Source organism: Procambarus clarkii, chromosome 17, assembly GCF_040958095.1.
Source record: "Procambarus clarkii isolate CNS0578487 chromosome 17, FALCON_Pclarkii_2.0, whole genome shotgun sequence".
Lineage (NCBI taxonomy): Eukaryota > Metazoa > Arthropoda > Malacostraca > Decapoda > Cambaridae > Procambarus > Procambarus clarkii.
The window spans coordinates 32324653-32346604 of NC_091166.1; the positions used below are offsets into that span (position 1 = coordinate 32324653).

At 42.1% G+C, this 21952-nt stretch overlaps 1 protein-coding gene across 1 annotated transcript; it reads left to right on the forward strand.

Annotated features, from left to right (window-relative positions):
* The first annotated feature begins 16340 nt into the window (after positions 1 to 16340).
* Positions 16341 to 17588, forward strand: LOC138365625 (integumentary mucin C.1-like). The gene has a single exon (XM_069326106.1). It carries the CDS (start codon positions 16341 to 16343, stop codon positions 17586 to 17588), a length of 1248 nt encoding a protein of 415 aa, XP_069182207.1.
* The last annotated feature ends 4364 nt before the right edge of the window (positions 17589 to 21952 follow it).

Genomic DNA, 21952 nt, shown 5'->3' on the forward strand with positions numbered 1-21952 from the left:
GACTTGTCTCTCTCTCCTAGAAATTCTCACCAGGTCAAGTGCAAAACAAGTTGTCTACAGACAAACATTTATTATAAAGATAAAAACAATGACAAATAACAGCATAGTATCACCAGGTTCAACACACACTAGCATCATGCCAATATAATACCTGTGCTCCTACAAATAAACTACGCTAGGCTGCTGTTTAATCTTCGCCAGTAACCTCCTGCCTCCTAACCGTCTGGGCTAGGCAACTTGCATATAAATTAACTCAAACAAGAAAACATTTAGGTTCTCACCTTACACAGCGTCATTCATTACATGAATTCACGCACTCCCTCAAACAATAATGATGTCCACATAACTCTCTGTATTACGTCCTAAAGCCAACAAGAACCATCAACCAATTGGTCTCCAAATTAAGTAGGTACTCCTACAGCCTCTTCAATATTTTACCACCTCTTCGAGTAACGACGAAACACGTCCGCGAAGTACCTCTGCTATTTGGAGTTCCACGATATACATGAAGTTCCTCTACACAGGCTTCACCATATAAGTGTAGTTCCACTACACTTGTAGTACCATTATACCATTGAAGTTCCACTATACACTTGAAGAACCACCATATGAACTTCTATTACACTCACCCTCCTAAGCGAAGTTTCCACTACACGAACTTCACCAGACAATCCTCACCACACACGAACCTGTAATTTCATTACCATACCATTATATAATCTCCTATCAAACATAATCAATACATACAGAATAAATTTCACCTCGCAATGGCCTATCCCGTCCGCAGCATCTGCACTGAGATGTATACACCCCCACAATGGACGAGTCCATCCAGGACGTCTCCGACCGCTAGGGGCTCCCTTCCCTCACTCCCTCAGTCGTATGCTACACTCATCTGCGTGAACATATGTTGCTCCCACCTCCATAATATTAAATCATCTCAAACTCATTATATCCTCTCATCATTTCCATAAACTCTCCTAACCTACATTCACAAATGTCCTATAAGATGGCTGGGCACAAGACCAAACTATAACAAGCTATACATGACAGACTTTTGGTCTCTTACCACAAAAGTATGTCGCAATGACGCCTGTCCAACGACGCACAAATATGACGCCCTACCTGGTCATCCACAAATTTCTCTTGAACGTGCCACTATCGGCTCCTACACGTCCAGACGTTAGTGTGAAAAGTCTCACTCTTGCTTCCCCTCTGATTTCCTTCTCCATAATCGTAATTACTGATGTTTGCTCCGTTTAATTCATTTATCTGACTCCTATAGTTGGTCAGGCGCAATAACTCACAAAGTCAGGCCTGTTACCTGTCGTAGTCTAGCAAAGCTCGTGTAGCTTTGTGCATGTCTGTGCTACACCAGAATGCTCCTAGCAGGTCAAACTTACAGTACATAAAAGAAAAGGGCAAGTAATAACACACATGTATATCTATATATTTATATTATTAAATATGACCGAAAAAGTAAGATTAATAATTCTAACACGAATTTTCTCGATCTTTCTTATGTTTATTTTCACTGTTGATGGTAATTGAAAAATCAATTCTCCAAAATTCATTTTTATTTCTAGTCTGACGCGACACTTTAGCGCGTTTCGTAAAACTTTTTTACACGTTTTAACAAAACTTTTAAAACTTTTAAAACGCGTTTACATTTTCAAAGACTTGTTTCATTTTCAAAGACACACACAACTATAACTGAATAGAGCTTAAACATCTTCGATATTTTATACCTGCATTTGGGTGAGGTGATATGTTACAACAGTTTTGGATGAGGTGAAAACAAACTTTCAACACAAGCCAGAACACGAAACAATGGGTATTGAAGGTAAGAATGGAATCTATATATTTATATATATATATATATATATATATATATATATATATATATATATATATATATATATATATATATATATATATATATATTTATATATATATTTATATATATATATATATATAATATATATATATATATATATATATATATATATTTATATATATATATATATATATATATATATATATATATATATATATATATATATATGTCGTACCTAATAGCCAGAACGCACTTCTCAGCCTACTATGCAAGGCCCGATTTGCCTAATAAGCCAAGTTTTCCTGAATTAATATATTTTCTCTAATTTTTTTCTTATGAAATGATAAAGCTACCCATTTCATTATGTTTGAGGTCAATTTTTTTTATTGGAGTCAAAATTAACGTAGATATATGACCGAACCTAACCAACCCTACCTAACCTAACCTAAGCTATCATTATCGGTTAGGTTAGGTTAGGTAGCCGAGAAAGTTAGGTTAGGTTAGGTTAGGTAGGTTAGGTAATCGAATACACATTAATTCATGAAAACTTGGCTTATTAGGCAAATTTGGCCTTGCATAGTAGGCTGAGAAGTGCGTTCTGGCTACTAGGTACGACATATATATATATATATATATATATATATATATATATATATATATATATATATATATATATATAAATATAATTATCACCTACTGCTGAAAAAAAAGAAACCAATACAAGACTTAACTTAAATGTTTCTTGTTCAACCGACAACCAGCTACTGGGGGCTGTGGCAAGAACCCCAGCCCTCCCCATCCGCCGCTACAAGGGGTTGACAACGATTAAATTACAACAAACTTACGACAAAAGTAATCGTTCTTAAACAGACATAATCACATTAATATAATGTTTTCATACATGCAAATAATATTACTAAAATATAACATTCTTTATAATAGGTAATTAAGAGTTTTTATTACTAGCAAGAGACGACATGTGGCAACAGCTGATCACATTTCGCCCCCATTTCCCACCAATTTACAAGTATCATACAGGAATATTACCTGTCTACCCCCAACAAGCCAGCCACGTCTCCAATTATGTTGCCACGTCCTACTTAATATAATACAATAGCTAACACACATACGTTTATATAATTTTATTAAATTCACATTTGGAGTCTCGTCGTGGACGTGGTGGCGAGCAGACGTGCTTTGCTTCGCTCTGCTACTGGCGTCTGGTGGGTGGACGTGTTTGTCGTCGCTGTTGGCCGGCGTGTTGACGGATGGGCGGATAACGTCACGCTGGGGGTGGTATATGTGCCATCATGGGCTCCTACACACCTCCACTAAAGCGCAAGGAGTCCATAGGACTCAAGTTTAGTTGTCATGCTGCTCCCGACCTTGTATCCACCACGATCTTCGAAGTGTTACAGATCAAGCAGGAAGAAATATTTGGTTACCAACCACTGCCAGGGAACAGGGTGGTGTTGAAATTTGGAAACAATGTGGCATTTTCAGAGTTTCTTAAGAAGTATGATGATGACATTATAAGTTTACCTAATGGGAAAGGATCAGTACAAGTGCTTAATTTGAGCAAAACGTTTACATACGTTTCTGTGAGGGATGCGCCATTTGAACTGTTGAATGGAACTGTTGTACACATACTGGAACAATATGGGAAAGTGGACAATGTTCGTTTTAATAAATATACGTATGGCCCAGGGAAAGGGTGTTTTAATGGAACACGAACAGTAAAGATGGAACTTCACCGTAATATTCCATCATCAATGTCAGTAGCAGGTCATTATATTAAGTTTATATACAATGGCCAATGCAAACTTGTTTCAAGTGTGGGCGTACTGGTCACATGGCTGCTGCCTGCCAGGTGGAGGCATCGGAACGGATCAACATTTTTCATGAACATGACTTTCCGCCATTAATAGAGGATAGTGTATCAGGAAATGAACCCGCTGCTGTAAATACTGTAGTTCTAGGTGAGGTAGATGAAGTAACCCACAACTCTGTAAGTGAAACGTCTGTGGAAGTGACTCCCAGTGCGAATGAGGCCGGTGAAGGTCACTTAGATCAGGACGATGAAGGTAATGCAGACAAGGAGGGTGCAGGTGACACTGCTCAGGACGCTTTACCGGCTGTTGGTAGCCCTGGTGAGGGTGAGGTAAGTCTGGACACTGTACATGTGGACGCCCATAACATAGGTGCTGACGCTGCGAAGAGCTGCGAGGCTGGCGGTGGTGCTGACCTTGGTGAGGTGCCGATGGAACAAGTAATTGGTTGTCAACTGGATGTGGAGGATGACACAATGGTGGATAGTGATGTAGAAATGTCTGTGCAGAGAGCAACTCCACCCTCTTCAGTAAGGTATGATAGAAAGGGTAGGGGTAGTGTGAAGGCTGGTTCTGTAACCAGTCACGGGAAGAAACGGAAAAAATTTACTCGGAGTATTGATCTGGAACGTATGAAGGACTACGCCGCTAAATTAAAAGTCTCTGAAAAAATTGAGCAGGTTGTTGCCGTTGAAGTTCACCGTGACCAAGGCCACGAAGAGTCACCGAAACGTAGCGAGGGCACAGTACAACAGGTGAGTGAGGATCATGGTAGAGAGAACAGTGATAAGGCATGGTGGGATCTTGTGGAACATGAACAGAATCGAGACGCGAGTGCAAATCTTAAACTTAAACTTCGAAAAGGGAAAGATGACACTAAGATAGTGTCAAGTGAGATAATGACGGATAAAGGGTAATTTTGGTTTCTCTTCAAATTCCATTCGTGAAGCCAATTCATTTTAATTGTGCTACTTTGAACATTAATGGGCTCAATTGTAGAAATAAACAGTTGCAGCTGTTATCATTGTTTAAATATCATAATTTGGATGTACTTTTAGTGCAAGAACACAATGTACAAGATGTTAAGAAACTTGATGTGCTGCTTGATTTCTTTGAAATATTGATAAATCCAACGACCTTGTTGAAAGGTGGTACGATGATATTGATTGCTAAGCGAGCCCACATCAAGGTTCTTAATACTGAAATGGATGATAATGGTAATGTTTTATATGCGAGGATTTCCTTTTTTGACACATTAATTCCTGTACTTAATGTGTATGCTCCCTCTGGCACCCGCAGGAGGAAAAAGAGGGAGGACTTGTTCTCTAACGAGTTATTATATTTTTTCAGAAATGATACGCGTAACGTTATTTTTGGTGGCGACTTTAATTGTGTCACTTCTATGAGAGATTGTAGCATTCAGTCGAACGCATGTGTATCTCCTGCTTTAATTACACTTTTGAAATGTATTGGTCTAAAGGATGCAAATAGCATTAACGGAGGTGTATATGAATACACATATGTTCGCCAGAATTATGGTTCTAGGCTTGACAGATTATATATGCACTCGTTCCATGATAAAATTAGTTCTTGCAGTACTGTTCCGGTCAGCTTTTCAGATCACTGTATGGTTGTGGTGAAGCTTGTTATTGACGATCAGGTTAAAGTGGGGACAGGGTCATGGAAGCTCAATTGCAGTCTGTTGCAGAGTAGAGATGTAATTGATAATTTTCAAGTATTGTGGGAACATCTGGTTGGGCAAAAACGTAAGTTCAGATGTCTATTGGAGTGGTGGGACATGTGTAAAGTTGCATGCAAAAGTTTCTTTGTGAAAGTATCCAAACGCAAGGCTGCTGAAAAATATGGTCTGTTAAACTTATTCCAACAAAGACTAAAACAACTTTATGTAAAGGTCAATATGGGACTAGACAAGTATGAGGAAATTACCATTTTAAAAGACAGAATTAACAAATTGAGGGATGAAATATCTGAAGGAGTCAATGTTCGCCTCCAGATTAATGATAGGAAGTATGGTGAAAAACTCTCTCCTTATTTGTTAAGTAAAGTCAAGAATAACAAGGGTACAGCACTTGTAACTAGTATTAAGGCAGGTGATGGGACGGATATGACAAATACGGATGGGATTGTATATTATGTTCGGGGTGAATTAGAGAAATTGTACAAAAAAGTGAACGTGGACCAAGGTATGCAGGAGTATTTCCTTGGAAAATGTACACGGGTTTTAACCCAGGATGACAACACGTCATTATTGGCAGATGTAGATAAGCAGGAAGTGTGGAGTGTTGTCAAGAGTTTAAAGAAGGGTAAATCACCTGGCTGTGATGGGTTCCCGGCGGAATTTTATTTCTATCTATGGGATGTCATTGGTAAAGACTTTGTACAAGTGGTGCAGTATAGCATACAGCATAGGAAGCTTAGCATGTCACAATCTCATGGGATTATTAAGATGATACCTAAGACGGGTGATTTGCATATTCTAACGAACTGGAGGCCACTTTCCCTACTAAACCAGGATTATAAAATAATATCGAAACTGTTGGCAAATAGACTTAGGATTGCAATGGATAAACTTATATCAAAGGAACAGTTTTGTGGTGTGCCTGGAAGATCTATAATCAATTGTAATAATGTAATTAGGGATGTTGTGTATTATGTGTCTGAGAATAATGTTCCTTCCTCCATGATAAACCTCGACTGGTCGAAAGCCTTTGACCGTGTTGATGTTCAGTTTGTATTATAAATATTAGATAGGGTAGGAGTGGCACGAGAATTTATTGATTGGATCCGTATGCTTTATAAACAGTGTCGGAGCAGCGTCTGTATCAATGGAGTCTTAAGTACACCTTTTTCAGTTGAACGATCTGTACGTCAGGGATGTCCCCTTTCAATGATTTTGTATGTTATATTTCAAGAGCCACTGTACTTGGCAATAAAAAGCAATGACTTTATTGTTCCACCTCGTCTTCCTAATGCTATGACACTTCCTGTTGTTGGTTATGCAGACGATACAACTATTTTTGTGTCGACAGAAGACTCGGTGGTGAATGTTCAGAATGAGTTAGACAACTTTGAACGAGCGACAGGTGCTGTTATTAACAAGAACAAAACGTGTATGATGGGTCTTGGCAGTTGGTGTAATAAGGTTAACTGGACAGGTTCATGGTTCAAGGTTGTGGAGTCTATTAAAGCTCTTGGGATTTGCTGGTGTGAAACATATGAAACAACATTGGTTACGAATTGGCAAGTACTATGTGGGAATATAATAGTTGCAACGAATATGTTGTCAAATAGGAAATTGACCCTGTTTCAGAAGGCAGTAATAATCAATTGCAAAATTTTGTCTAAAGTGTGGTATTTGTCTCACAGCTTTCCCATAGACAAGAAAAGTGCTATAGAGATTGACAAAACTATTTTTAGATATGTATGGTATGGTAGATACCAGCCAATTAAACGAACTACCCTATGTAAAGGTAAGAAAAACGGTGGAATAGGAATACTGAATGTGTACTGTGACGATAATCTCCTTCAAGAGATTGAGCCTGCTCTTCCCTCCATAATTACGTCGTCGAAATTATATAAAACGACTATGGAAGACATGTCCAACAACAACAACAACACCAGCAAGGCTTGCCAGGGTGAGCAAAACATATGCAGCCAGCCACCTGTTCGGACTCAAACCACCAAACTACATGTTGATCGCTACCGGCTCCGCTGATTGGTCGCCGGTCTGGCTGCACCTGCACTCGCCCCCCCATACTACTTGATGTCTGGGGTCGCCCCACCCTCATACCTCAGAATGTTCAGTGCTCTCGTTGTCACCACTCCTCCCGGCTAGACGCTAGCGTGTACTGAGAGAAGTGGTGGCTTAAAGCCAATATTCCAACACCTCCCATTTACTTTGTATTGCACTTCTTGTTATTTTGTCTTAACGTAACTTTTCATTGTGTCATTTAATTATTCTTATTATTTTGATTGATTTTATTATAAGAATTTGTTTGTGCATTTTATTCATGTTTTGATTTAATTAACGTAATTAAAATTTCATTGTTAAAGTTTACTTGTGTTTTGTGTGTCTTCTCCTTACCTTACCACAGACGAAGTTCCAGTTTTTTCTATTTTTTTTTATAACTATGTGACGAGGCCATACCCCTAGCCTTAAACAGCCGAACACCAACGCGTTACCGTCACAAGTTATATGGGGGCCTGTCCGGGAGAGCTTCACTCAGGTACTGGTGCCAAGTGGTAATTTATGGTAAGCGTATTTAACTTTGTTAACGTAGCTTTACTATTTTTCATATTCAATTCATTTTTTATAAGGTGCGGTGTATTGTGCATTACGAGAGTAACATATAGTGAAGGTGAGACAACTTTGGATTACGTGGTGACTGTAGGCCGCAGTCATACTCTTAATTGGTCATCTCTCCCTCCGTGTTATTACTCGTGTTTACCATCTATGTCCCTTGAATATTTCTCATTTTGACAGATCATCATATTGGTACCCTGGTACTGTGGTCTGCCCCGGGTCAAGAGTACCCAATCTTCTGCAATCTGACTGTAGGAGGACAAAGAGGGCCATAGTTCCTCTAGCTCGAACTTTAGTTGCTGAATTGGGACCTCAGCAGCAGTTCTCGTCAAGTTGACACCTCGCACCCCTACACGTCAGTCAGAGATGATGATACATACAACGGTAGGGAATTAGCTTATTTTTTCAGAGCACAAAAGTTCGCTAATTCTGTAAGTATCATATTAAATTCAGTGGGAAAACTTGCTTTATGTCCTATAGAGACTTGGCAAGGTATGCCTACATCCTTGGACTACCAATTTTACTTTTGAAGCATTTAACTGTTTCATTTGTTTTCGAAACTTTGTTTCATTTGTTAGTAGGATTTTCTTGCCCTTATTCTCTTACATGAGTACCGGGTACAAGATTTCCTGCGCCCTTGATTTAATTTAATCATTTAATATCTTTCACTTAACGTTAATTGTTAAAGATCACACAGGATAGGTACCAGTTGCCACGTTGTCCTGTTTCTGACATTTCACTATTGAATATTCGTGTACCTTTATTTGCTAATTTCACCATGTTTCGTCTCCAAACTTTCCGTGCAAATCCAGCAGGTGAAATAGGGACTTTAAGTCGTGCCAAGAGGACTGAATTACAAACTCTTGCACATGAGTATCAACTAGAAGTTCCCTACCAAGCCAACAAAAATGACCTACACAACCTGTTGCTGGATTACTATTTAGAGCAAGGTAAGATAGACTCTGAAACTCATGAAACTTACTATATTGCAGATAAAACTGACTTGGCAACGATGAAACTTAAACTGGAACTGGCCAAGATTGAACGTGAGCAGCAAAGGGAAGCAGCTGCCATAAGAAGAGAAGAACAAGAACGTGAGATTGCCTTACTCCAGGAGCGGGAACGCGTACGGCTTGAAACCAAACAACGCGAGTTGGAGATGCAACGCGAACATGACAAGCAACAAGCGACTCTGGCTCTAGAGTGTCGTCAACGCGAAATCGCCTTGGAAACTTCACACTTCACTCAACGCCAGCAAGCTACTGCCAATCTTCCCGTCAGTTTTAATATATCACATGCAAGTAAGTTAATGCCATCCTTTGTAGAAGCAGAAGTTGATGTGTTTTTCACCACCTTTGAAACCCTTGCTAATCAACTCAGTTGGCCTGTCGACCAATGGGCCACACTTCTCAGAGTCCATCTTACAGGTAGAGCTGCAGTCACACTCAGTACTTTGGCGTCTGAGAATGACTACTACACTCTGAAACAAGCAGTGTTGGACGCCTACCTACTTTCCACAGAAAGTTATAGAAGGAAATTCCGTGACCACCTGAAGGCAAGTACCACTACCTTCCTCGAGTTTGCTAACACGAAACGGAGGTATTTCATGAAATGGCTGGAAGCAGCACATGTCTCTACTTTTACAGAACTCGTCAACCTGATGCTTGTTGAAGAATTCTTGAGACGTGTGCCACCTCCTGTCCGCCTCTACTTAGCAGATAAAGAAGAAACCGACTACCTGAAGTGTGCTAAGTCGGCTGACACTTACAGCCTCATCCACCGGCTGACACCCGAACCATCCTCCAGTAAGAAGTCGTGGTACAGTTACGAGAAGGTGAGCCCCGATCAAGCTGGTTCACAACTGTACTGCAAGTATTGTAGACTCTATGGACATACCATAGACAAGTGTGGTAAGTCTCAATACAAGGGAACCACTGACCAACAACGACCCAAACCAACTCCTCCTAAGTCCGGTAAGCCTGTGATGAATGTTGGTGTTGATGTTAATGATCTTTCTCTTTTCAGTAACCACCTGTATACTGGGACTGTCTCTGCCAACGGTTCAAATCCGGAGGGACGTTTCAAATTGAAGATCTTGAGGGACACAGCGGCTCTACAATCGATCATCTTGAAGTCGGCTGTGCCCAACATAGTCTACACCGGGGAAACAGTCTTCATCACTGACCTCACTGCTACCACTCCATACCCTCTCGCCAGAGTCCACCTGGATTGTCCCTACGTGAACGGGGAAGTCCAAGTCGCCGTCAGGGAAAAGCCTTTTCCCATGCCTGGAGTGCAACTTCTCCTAGGCAACGACTTGGCAGAAGACCTGCAACCGACCAACCTGATCGTCATGGACAAACCCCAGGTGTGTAACTCTGTGCCAATAAACCCTATTCTTGAGTATGTTCCAGCAGAGGTTCAAGAGAGTGATGAAGTTTCTCCTCCGGTTCTCGTGACCACCCGTGCACAAGCCGCACGTCCACAGCCAGCTGACTCTACTGCTACCGCTGTCCCTCAAGACCCTCAGAAACTCCCCCCGCATCTGACCAAGTTGGAGTTCCGTAAGTTGCAGAGGGAAGATCTTACTTTAACACCATTGTTTTTCCAGGCTGAGACTCAACCCGACAGTATTCCTGGGTTCTTCCTAGAGAACGACTTGCTCTACCGCAGATATAGACCCAGTAAACTGAAGGAGGAGGACGATTGGGCCAACATCGAACAACTTGTGATTCCCACCAGCCTGCGGCCCACTATTCTACACCTGGCCCACGGAGCATTCTCCCACTACGGCTTCAACAAGACTTACCATGGGATTCGTCAAGACTACTACTGGCCAGGTATGGTAAATAACGTCAAACAGTACGTAAAACAGTGTCATACATGTCAGATGGCAGGCAAACCGAACGTCTCCATTCCCAGAGCACCACTGATTCCCATACAGGTGCCTGCGGAACCTTTCCACAGACTCATAATAGACTGTGTTGGTCCTTTACCTCGGACCAGTTCAGGTAACGCCTACATCCTAACCATCCTGTGTCCTACCACCAGATTTCCCATAGCAGTTCCAGTGAAGAACATCACGGCTGCTACGGTTATAAAACATCTATTGAAGATCTTCACTCAATACGGATTTCCCAGGGAGATTCAAAGTGACTGTGGCACCAACTTCACCAGTGATCTCTTCAAAAGGACACTGGAGGAGTTCAACATCAAACAGGTATTGTCCAGCCCCTATCATCCTGCTTCACAGGGTTCTCTTGAACGTAGTCATCAGACCATCAAAGCACTCTTGAAAAAGTTTTGTAATGAAACCTCAAAGGATTGGGATAAGCAGATTGACCTAATAATGTGTATTTTCAGAAGTCTCCCCAATGAGTCCCTAGGAGTATCTCCTTATGAGATGCTCTACGGCCGTAAGTGCCGTACTCCCCTTAAGGCTTTCAAAGACTCTCTCAGAGATGCCACCTTCAGTGAGCATCAGAATGTGCCCCAGTTTCTTCAAAACCTTCAACACATTCTAGAGAGAGTCCACCGCTTTGCCCATGATAATCTATTGAAAGCCCAGGTGAGAATGAAGACTCATTACGACCAGACCAGCAAAGTAAGAAAATTCAAGCCGGGAGACTTCGTCCTTGCCTATTTCCCTATCCCAGGTTCACCTTTACAAAACAGATTTTCAGGACCCTACTGCGTCAAAGAGTGCAGAGGCAACAACACTTACGTCATAGAGACTCCAGATAGGCGGCGGAAGACCCAGCTGTGCCACGTCAACCTCCTGAAGCAATATAATGGTACTCCTCCCACTGTCTTGACTAACTATTCCACATTCACAGAACCCTACATCCACAGTGAGACCTTCCCAGCTTCTCCTCCCGAAAGCACTGACAAGGAGTCAGCGCTTTCTAATTCCGAAATCCTTAATGATCTTCCCAAATGCTTTCAGGATAATAATCGTGCTCCTTTGCCCTCTTCTAATTCCACTCTCACCTCGTCAGATAAGCCCTTCATCCTCCATGTCGACGCCAATGGTACCGACGATGGTGGTGTCGTGATGCAGCAACGAGGCGAGAAGAATACACCTGTCAGCGACTCCTGCTACAAGGAACGACGGAACAATTGGCAAGGAACTACTCTTCCTCATCCTGAAGCTTCAGCACTTCACTCCACCCCTGAAAAGTGCTCGGTCCACCATCAACACGGACCACACCACCCTACACCTCCTGCAGCACGCCCACTTCTCATCTCAACGTCTTCTACTATGGGCTTGCTACCTGCAGAAATTCAACCTGGAGACACGCTATACCAAGAGTCTGACAACACCATAGCCGATGCCCTCTCCAGAGTTTATGAAGTAGAAGCGACTCCATCCATTACTCCACCACATAACGACGTACTTCTTCCAGAACCGCAGGCTTCGGGGGAGAGTTGTGACGATAATCTCCTTCAAGAGATTGAGCCTGCTCTTCCCTCCATAATTACGTCGTCGAAATTATATAAAACGACTATGGAAGACATGTCCAACAACAACAACAACACCAGCAAGGCTTGCCAGGGTGAGCAAAACATATGCAGCCAGCCACCTGTTCGGACTCAAACCACCAAACTACATGTTGATCGCTACCGGCTCCGCTGATTGGTCGCCGGTCTGGCTGCACCTGCACTCGCCCCCCCATACTACTTGATGTCTGGGGTCGCCCCACCCTCATACCTCAGAATGTTCAGTGCTCTCGTTGTCACCACTCCTCCCGGCTAGACGCTAGCGTGTACTGAGAGAAGTGGTGGCTTAAAGCCAATATTCCAACACCTCCCATTTACTTTGTATTGCACTTCTTGTTATTTTGTCTTAACGTAACTTTTCATTGTGTCATTTAATTATTCTTATTATTTTGATTGATTTTATTATAAGAATTTGTTTGTGCATTTTATTCATGTTTTGATTTAATTAACGTAATTAAAATTTCATTGTTAAAGTTTACTTGTGTTTTGTGTGTCTTCTCCTTACCTTACCACAGACGAAGTTCCAGTTTTTTCTATTTTTTTTTATAACTATGTGACGAGGCCATACCCCTAGCCTTAAACAGCCGAACACCAACGCGTTACCGTCACAGTACCATAAGTCATTGGCAATCTTATGTGTTACTTTTAGAAAGGAGATAATGCAGAGGGATAGTGTAAATGCACTAGGACATTACTATTGTAAATTACGTGTTAGCTATTTGATACATATGCCAGAGTATACTGACCTTGCCTTTATTTCACCGCACTTTTATTCATGTGCAATTGATGTTCTCAGGCGGATTTGTAATATTGCAGGTTTTTTAATGATGAACAGTAAACAAGTGTATGATGTTATACTACCGAATGTAGTTCCTAGAGTAGAGGAGGCATATCCACTCTTTAGCTGGCAAGTAATATGGGCAAACCTTCATGTTAAATTTATTGCCCCAAAACAACGTGAGGTGTTGTATCGCTATATTCATGAGAGCCTTCCTACTAATGATAGGTTGTTGATGTTGGGCATTAAAGACGACAATAGGTGTGACCAATGTACTGAAATTGAGAATAATATGCATATATTTTATTTCTGTAAGCAGAAAGTTGTTCTTGTAAACTGGATTAGAGACACTCTTAAAGATTTATGTGGACCAAGTATTAGAGTGGAGTTAATGAGGTTTTTAATGTTTCATATTGACATAAAATGCAAGAAAATTAGGAATACAATAATTATGTTACTTTCTGATTACATTTTTTGTGTGTGGATAGGCAGGCAGGAAGGTTACTCAGTAGACAAAATATTGAAGTTCTTGCGAGGCAGGATCAGGTATAACATTTGGGGTTTAAGGCTCATGCTCGGTGATGATATAGAAAATTGGTTTACTGCGGCTTATATAAAATATATATAAATGTAATATTTTCCCCTGTATTTTAATGTAAGTTTATTCTTCAATTTTTGTAACTCGTTTATAGGGGTTTTCTACAAAATCTTGTTCTGTACTACTGAAACACTTGTTCACTAAGAATTGTAATGTATAATTGCTTTGTAACATTTATGTATATGTAACTTATATTGTATTTTTTTAAATAAAGATAAAAAAAAAAAAAATCACATTTTATGAAATTTCTGTGAGAATCCATAACTGACATGGATTCATAACAAGGCCTAAATCACTAGGCTACCTGGAGGGTCATAACACACATCACTAGGCTACCTGGAGGTTCATAACACACCTCACTAGACTACCTGGAGGTTCATAACACACATCACTAGGCTACCTGGAGGTTCATAACACACCTCACTAGGCTACCTGGAGGTTCATAACACACCTCACTAGGCTACCTGGAGGTTCAGAACACACATCACTAGGCTACCTGGAGGTTCATAACACACATCACTAGGCTACCTGGAGGTTCATAACACACATCACTAGGCTACCTGGAGGTTCATAACACACCTCACTAGGCTACCTGGAGGTTCATAACACACCTCACTAGGCTACCTGGAGGTTCATAACACACTTCACTAGACTACCTGGAAGTTCATAACACACCTCACTAGGCTACCTGGAGGGTCATAACACACATCACTAGGCTACCTGGAGGTTCATAACACACCTCACTAGGCTACCTGGAGGTTCAGAACACACATCACTAGGCTACCTGGAGGTTCATAACACACATCACTAGGCTACCTGGAGGTTCATAACACACATCACTAGGCTACCTGGAGGTTCATAACACACCTCACTAGGCTACCTGGAGGTTCATAACACACCTCACTAGGCTACCTGGAGGTTCATAACACACATCACTAGGCTACCTGGAGGGTCATAACACACATCACTAGGCTACCTGGAGGTTCATAACACACCTCACTAGGCTACCTGGAGGTTCATAACACACATCACTAGGCTACCTGGAGGGTCATAACACACATCACTAGGCTACCTGGAGGTTCATAACACACATCACTAGGCTACCTGGAGGTTCATAACACACATCACTAGGCTACCTGGAGGTTCATAACACACATCACTAGGCTACCTGGAGGGTCATAACACACATCACTAGGCTACCTGGAGGTTCATAACACACATCACTAGGCTACCTGGAGGTTCATAACACACATCACTAGGCTACCTGGAGGTTCATAACACACTTCACTAGGCTACCTGGAGGGTCATAACACATCTCACTAGGCTACCTGGAGGGTCATAACACACCTCAGTAGACTACCTGGAGGTTCATAACACACCTCACTAGGCTACCTGGAGGTTCATAACACACCTCACTAGGCTACCTGGAGGTTCATAACACACCTCACTAGGCTACCTGGAGGTTCATAACACACCTCACTAGGCTACCTGGAGGTTCATAACACACCTCACTAGGCTACCTGGAGGTCCATAACACACCTCAGTAGACTACCTGGAGGGTCATAACACATCTCACTAGGCTACCTGGAGGGTCATAACAACTCGACAACGTGTCCCTTCAAATATAAATCACTCTCCCCCCGTCACGCTCCACCTCTGTCCCACTCCCCCTCTGTCATGCTTCCCCCTGTCACTCTCCTCTCTGTCATGCTCCCAGCTGCTACACTCCTCTTTGTCACACTCTGTCCTTGCCACACTCCCTCCCTGCCACAGTTTTCCATGCTACACTCTCCCATGTTACACTTTCAATTCTACACTCTCCCATGTGGAAAATTCCACTCATTATGTTAATATTGTTATTATTATTATCTAAGGAATGTATTATTCCATATCATATCTATATATCAGAACCATATCAGATTCATTATCTATTAATCATAGCTACTGTATCTACATCAGCATCCTTCATGACCATTAGTAAAGTACACCATTGGGAGTAATGCCTAAATAATATTTTAGATGTGATCACAAGAATCTAGAAGCTTCCATATAATCAAAAACATTATGGTAACCAAAAATAATAGTTTCTGGTGACGTATTTTCAAAATCCTTAATAAAGAATTAATTGTACTAACATGTACTGTTAATAATCTTCAAATCCACTACGCAATTATCTTGTGATGCAACTTTATCACAATAATCGGTCTAAATAATGAAAATAATCAATGTATAAAAATTGCCGGCACAGCGACTGACGCCACAGCCAGACGCCAGTGGCCCAGGTGAGAACCTGTTCATCCCTTGTCGACACCGGAGCGGCGTGCAAGTGTGCAGTGTTGATAACTTTTCAACGAACATTACCACATGAACTACTTATCTAATCTCCAGTGTTAACTATCTATGTACCAGGGAATCCACTGATCTGTTCAGCAATTTGATCTTAAAATTCTTATCAAGTGGAGTAAAGTGAGCTCATGCACCCAGAGTCTCCCCAATACTTCTCCATTATAAACCTCATCCTAGCAACTGCTACAAGAAGCCATCCCACAGCAAACGCTACCAGGGACACAATCAACATCAAGGCTACCAGGGACACAATCAACATCAAGGCTACCAGGGACACAATCAACATCAAGGCTACCAGGGACACAATCAACATCAAGGCTACCAGGGACACAACCAACATCAAGGCTACCAGGGACACAATCAACATCAAGGCTACCAGGGACACAACCAACATCAAGGCTGCCAGGGACACAACCAACATCAAGGCTGCCAGGGACACAATCAACATCAAGGCTACCAGGGACACAACCAACATCAAGGCTACCAGGGACACAACCAACATCAAGGCTACCAGGGACACAACCAACATCAAGGCTACCAGGGACACAACCAACATCAAGGCTACCAGGGACACAACTAACATCAAGGCTACCAGGGACACAACCAACATCAAGGCTGCCAGGGACACAACCAACATCAAGGCTACCAGGGACACAATCAACATCAAGGCTACCAGGGACACAACCAACATCAAGGCTACCAGGGACACAACCAACATCAAGGCTACCAGGGACACAACCAACATCAAGGCTGCCAGGGCCAGGGACACAACCAACATCAAGGCTACCAGGGACACAATCAACATCAAGGCTACCAGGGACACAACCAACATCAAGGCTATCAGGGACACAACCAACATCAAGGCTACCAGGGACACAACTAACATCAAGGCTGCCAGGGACACAACCAACATCAAGGCTACCAGGGACACAACCAACATCAAGGCTACCAGGGACACAACCAACATCAAGGCTACCAGGGACACAACCAACATCAAGGCTACCAGGGACACAACCAACATCAAGGCTACCAGGGACACAATCAACATCAAGGCTACCAGGGACACAACCAACATCAAGGCTACCAGGGACACAACCAACATCAAGGCTGCCAGGGACACAACCAACATCAAGGCTACCAGGGACACAACCAACATCGAGGCTACCAGGGACACAATCAACATCAAGGCTACCAGGGACACAACCAACATCAAGGCTACCAGGGACACAACCAACATCAAGGCTACCAGGGACACAACCAACATCAAGGCTACCAGGGACACAACCAACATCAAGGCTACCAGGGACACAACCAACATCAAGGCTACCAGGGACACAACTAACATCAAGGCTGCCAAATCCCCATCGAAAATATAGTCTGGTCTCATCAAGAGAGACATCATCAGGCAATTGTCAGATAGACTCCAGTTCTCAATTAAGGATAAGTTATTAATTGTTTTAGAGGTTGGCCAATTAGAATGCTTTATGACATTAATACATGCATATATAAATTGAGAATCGTTAGGCAGCGAGGCAATGCCTTATCATCTAGTGAGTTCTGACTAAATCTTTTCAGTGAATGAACCTCTTTTATTGGTGAATATTCATATAATCAGAATACCCATATCCATTAATCTTAATTTTTCAAGTTAGTTTATTTTATTACATATAATGGTTTTATGCATATTTCCATATATCTTTGTGTATTTATACCTTGTGTGCAACAGCACAGATATTCCTAGGACTAGGTTAGAGTGTATAGTTTAAATTCTAGATCATGAACCTTACCAGTGATTGCAGTAGTCATAGACCTGTTTTATCACATCCTTGTATACATTTAGAAGTTAAACGTGAGGGTATACATGCAGGTAATTTTTGGTTCCGCAACTGATGTCCAAGGTCAGCCTTAAGGCCCCTACCTGCTACAACCTATTACCTGTATCAAGGTCACAGAGGAGTGGTCTTACAACCCAGCATAGGACCCTTGTATTCAACTAAAAGCTTTTTGTTTTGCATTTTATCAACAATTACAGTAATTATTTAACTTTAAATTCATGGTTTTAGTAACCACATTTTTGTTCCTATGTAATTATCCTCTTCATCAATAATCCTGGTATATTCCCCCTTCATCCCATGCTACACTCCCATGCTTCACTCCCCCATGATATATGTTGCCTTGTAAAAAAAAAAACGAGAAAAATTGTCAATACAAATATTGGTGGTTCGAAAACAGATATAAAAGTGTCCAGGAGAGTAAAAAAAAAAAAAACAGTACACAAACAAACCCAAAATCCCACACCATGCTTGTTTGACAAACAAACAACCAGGCAAACAATGGTTGTTGTGTCTCTGGACAAACACGTCACTCTCTGCAACTTTATCGCTCAAGTAAATATTACAACGTCAACACCAGTACATAGTGAGGCATAGTGCAGTCATACTGGAGTGAGGCATAGTGTAACCATGCTGTAGTGAGGCATAGTCTAGCCGTACTATAGTGAGGCATAGTGTAACCATGCTGTAGTGAGGCATAGTCTAGCCGTACTATAGTGAGGCATAGTGTAACCATGCTGTAGTGAGGCATAGTCTAGCCGTACTGTAGTGAGGCATAGTGTAACCATGCTGTAGTGAGGCATAGTGTAACCATGCTGTAGTGAGGTATAGTGTAGCTATGCTATAGTGAGGCATAGTCTAGCCATACTATAGTGAGGCATAGTCTAGCCGTACTATAGTGAGGCATAGTGTTGCCATGCTGTAGTGAGGCATAGACTAGCCGTACTGTAGTTAGGCATAGTGTAACCATGCTGTAGTGAGGCATAGTGTTGCCATGCTGTAGTGAGGCATAGTCTAGCCGTACTATAGTGAGGCATAGTCTAGCCGTACTATAGTGAGGCATAGTGTAACCATGCTGTAGTGAGGCATAGACTAGCCGTACTGTAGTTAGGCATAGTGTAACCATGCTGTAGTGAGGCATAGTGTTGCCATGCTGTAGTGAGGCATAGACTAGCCGTACTGTAGTTAGGCATAGTGTAGCCATGCTGTAGTGAGGCATAGTCTAGCCGTACTATAGTGAGGCATAGTGTAACCATGCTGTAGTGAGGCATAGTCTAGCCGTACTATAGTGAGGCATAGTGTAACCATGCTGTAGTGAGGCATAGTCTAGCCGTACTATAGTGAGGCATAGTGTAACCATGCTGTAGTGAGGCATAGTCTGGCCGTACTATAGTGAGGCATAGTGTAACCATGCTGTAGTGAGGCATAGTCTAGCCGTACTATAGTGAGGCATAGTCTAACCATGCTGTAGTGAGGCATAGTGTAGCTATGCTATAGTGAGGCATAGTCTAGCCATACTATAGTGAGGCATATTCTAGCCATGCTGTAGTGAGGCATAGTGTTGCCATGCTGTAGTGAGGCATAGACTAGCCGTACTGTAGTTAGGCATAGTGTAACCATGCTGTAGTGAGGCATAGTGTTGCCATGCTGTAGTGAGGCATAGACTAGCCGTACTGTAGTTAGGCATAGTGTAGCCATGCTGTAGTGAGGCATAGTGTAGCCATGCTGTAGTGAGACATAGTCTAGCCATGTTGTAGTGAGGCATAGTGTAGCCATGCTGTAGTGAGACATAGTGTAGCCATGCTGTAGTGAGACATAGTGTAGCCATGCTGTAGTGAGACATAGTGTAGCCATGCTGTAGTGAGACATAGTCTAGCCATGTTGTAGTGAGGCATAGTGTAGCCATGCTGTAGTGAGACATAGTGTAGCCATGCTGTAGTGAGACATAGTGTAGCCATGCTGTAGTGAGACATAGTGTAGCCATGCTGTAGTGAGACATAGTCTAGCCATGTTGTAGTGAGGCATAGTGTAGCCATGCTGCAGTGAGGCATATTGTAGCCATGCTGTAGTGAGGCATAGTCTAGCCGTACTGTAGTGAGGCATAGTGTAGCCATGTTGTAGTGAGGCATAGTGTAGTCATACGGTATTGAGACAGCGTAGCCATACTGTAGTGAGGCATAGTGTACCATTCTGTATTGAGGCATAGTGTACCATTCTGTATTGAGGCATAGTGTAGCTATGCTGTAGTGAGGCGTAGTGTAGCCATACTGTAGTGAGGCATAGTGTAGCCGTACGATAGTGAGGCATAGTGTACCATTCTATATTGAGACATAGTATAGCTATGCTGTAGAGAGGCATAGAGAAGCCATACTGTAGTGAGGCATAGTGTAGCCATACTGTAGTGAGCCAATGTATAGCTATACTGTAGTGAGGCACAGTGTAGCCATATTGTACAACAGTGAGGCACAGTGTAGCCACACTGTACAACAGTGAGGCATACTTAAGCCTACTGTATATCAATGAGACAAAATGTAACCGTACTCTACTGCCGTAAGGCATAGTGTAGCCATACAGTACAACAGTGAGGCATAGTGTAGCCATACAGTACAACAGTGAGGCATAGTGTAGCAATACAGTACAACAGTGAGGCATAGTGTAGCAATACAGTACAACAGTGAGGCATAGTGTAGCCATACAGGACAACAGTGAGGCATAGTGTAGCCATACAGGACAACAGTGAGGCATAGTGCAGCCATACAGTACAACAGTGAGGCATAGTGTAGCCATACAGTACAACAGTGAGGCATAGTGTAGCTGTTCCGTACAGTAGTGTGGCATAAAGTTGCCTTCCTGTAAAGCAGTGAGGGATAATGGCGTAATATTGTACGACAGTGAAACAGTGAGGCATAGTGTAGCTGTATTGTACAGTAGTGAGACAATGTTTAGTTATACTGAACAGCACTGAGGCATAGTGTAGCCATACTGTACAACAGTGGGGCATAATGTAGTTATACTGTACAGCAGTGAGGCATAGTGTAGCCATACTGAATAAGAGTGAGGTATACTAAAGCCTCACTGCATACAGTACTGCATACAGTACTGCATAGAGGCATACAGTAGCCTACTGTACAGCAGTGAGGTATACTATAGCCTACTGTACAGCAGTGAGGCATACTATTGTTTACTGTACAGCAGTGAGGCATACTATAGCCTACTGTACAGCAGTGAGGCATACTATAGTTTACTGTACAGCTGTGAGGTATACTATAGCCTACTGTATAGCAGTGAGGTATACTATAGCCTACTGTATAGCAGTGAGGCATACTATAGTTTACTGTACAGCAGTGAGGCATACTATAGTTTATTGTACATCAGTGAGGCATACTATAGCCTACTGTACAGCAGTGAGGCATACTATAGCCTACTGTACAGCAGTGAGGCATACTATAGCCTACTGTACAGCAGTGAGGCATACTATAGCCTACTGTACAGCAGTGAGTCATACTATAGTTTACTGTACAGCAGTGAGGCATACTATAGCCTACTGTACAGCAGTGAGGCATACTATAGCCTACTGTACAGCAGTGAGTCATACTATAGTTTACTGTACAGCAGTGAGGCATACTATAGTTTACTGTACAGCAGTGAGGCATACTATATCCTACTGTACAGCAGTGAGGCATACTATAGCCTACTGTACATCAGTGAGGCATACTATAGTTTACTGTACAGCAGTGAGGCATACTATAGCCTACTGTACAGCAGTGAGGCATACTATAGCCTACTGTACATCAGTGAGGCATACTATAGTTTACTGTACAGCAGTGAGGCATAGTTTAGCCATTATATAAAGCAGTGAGGCATAGTGTGGTCATACTATAAAGTTGTGAGGCATAGTGTAGCCATAT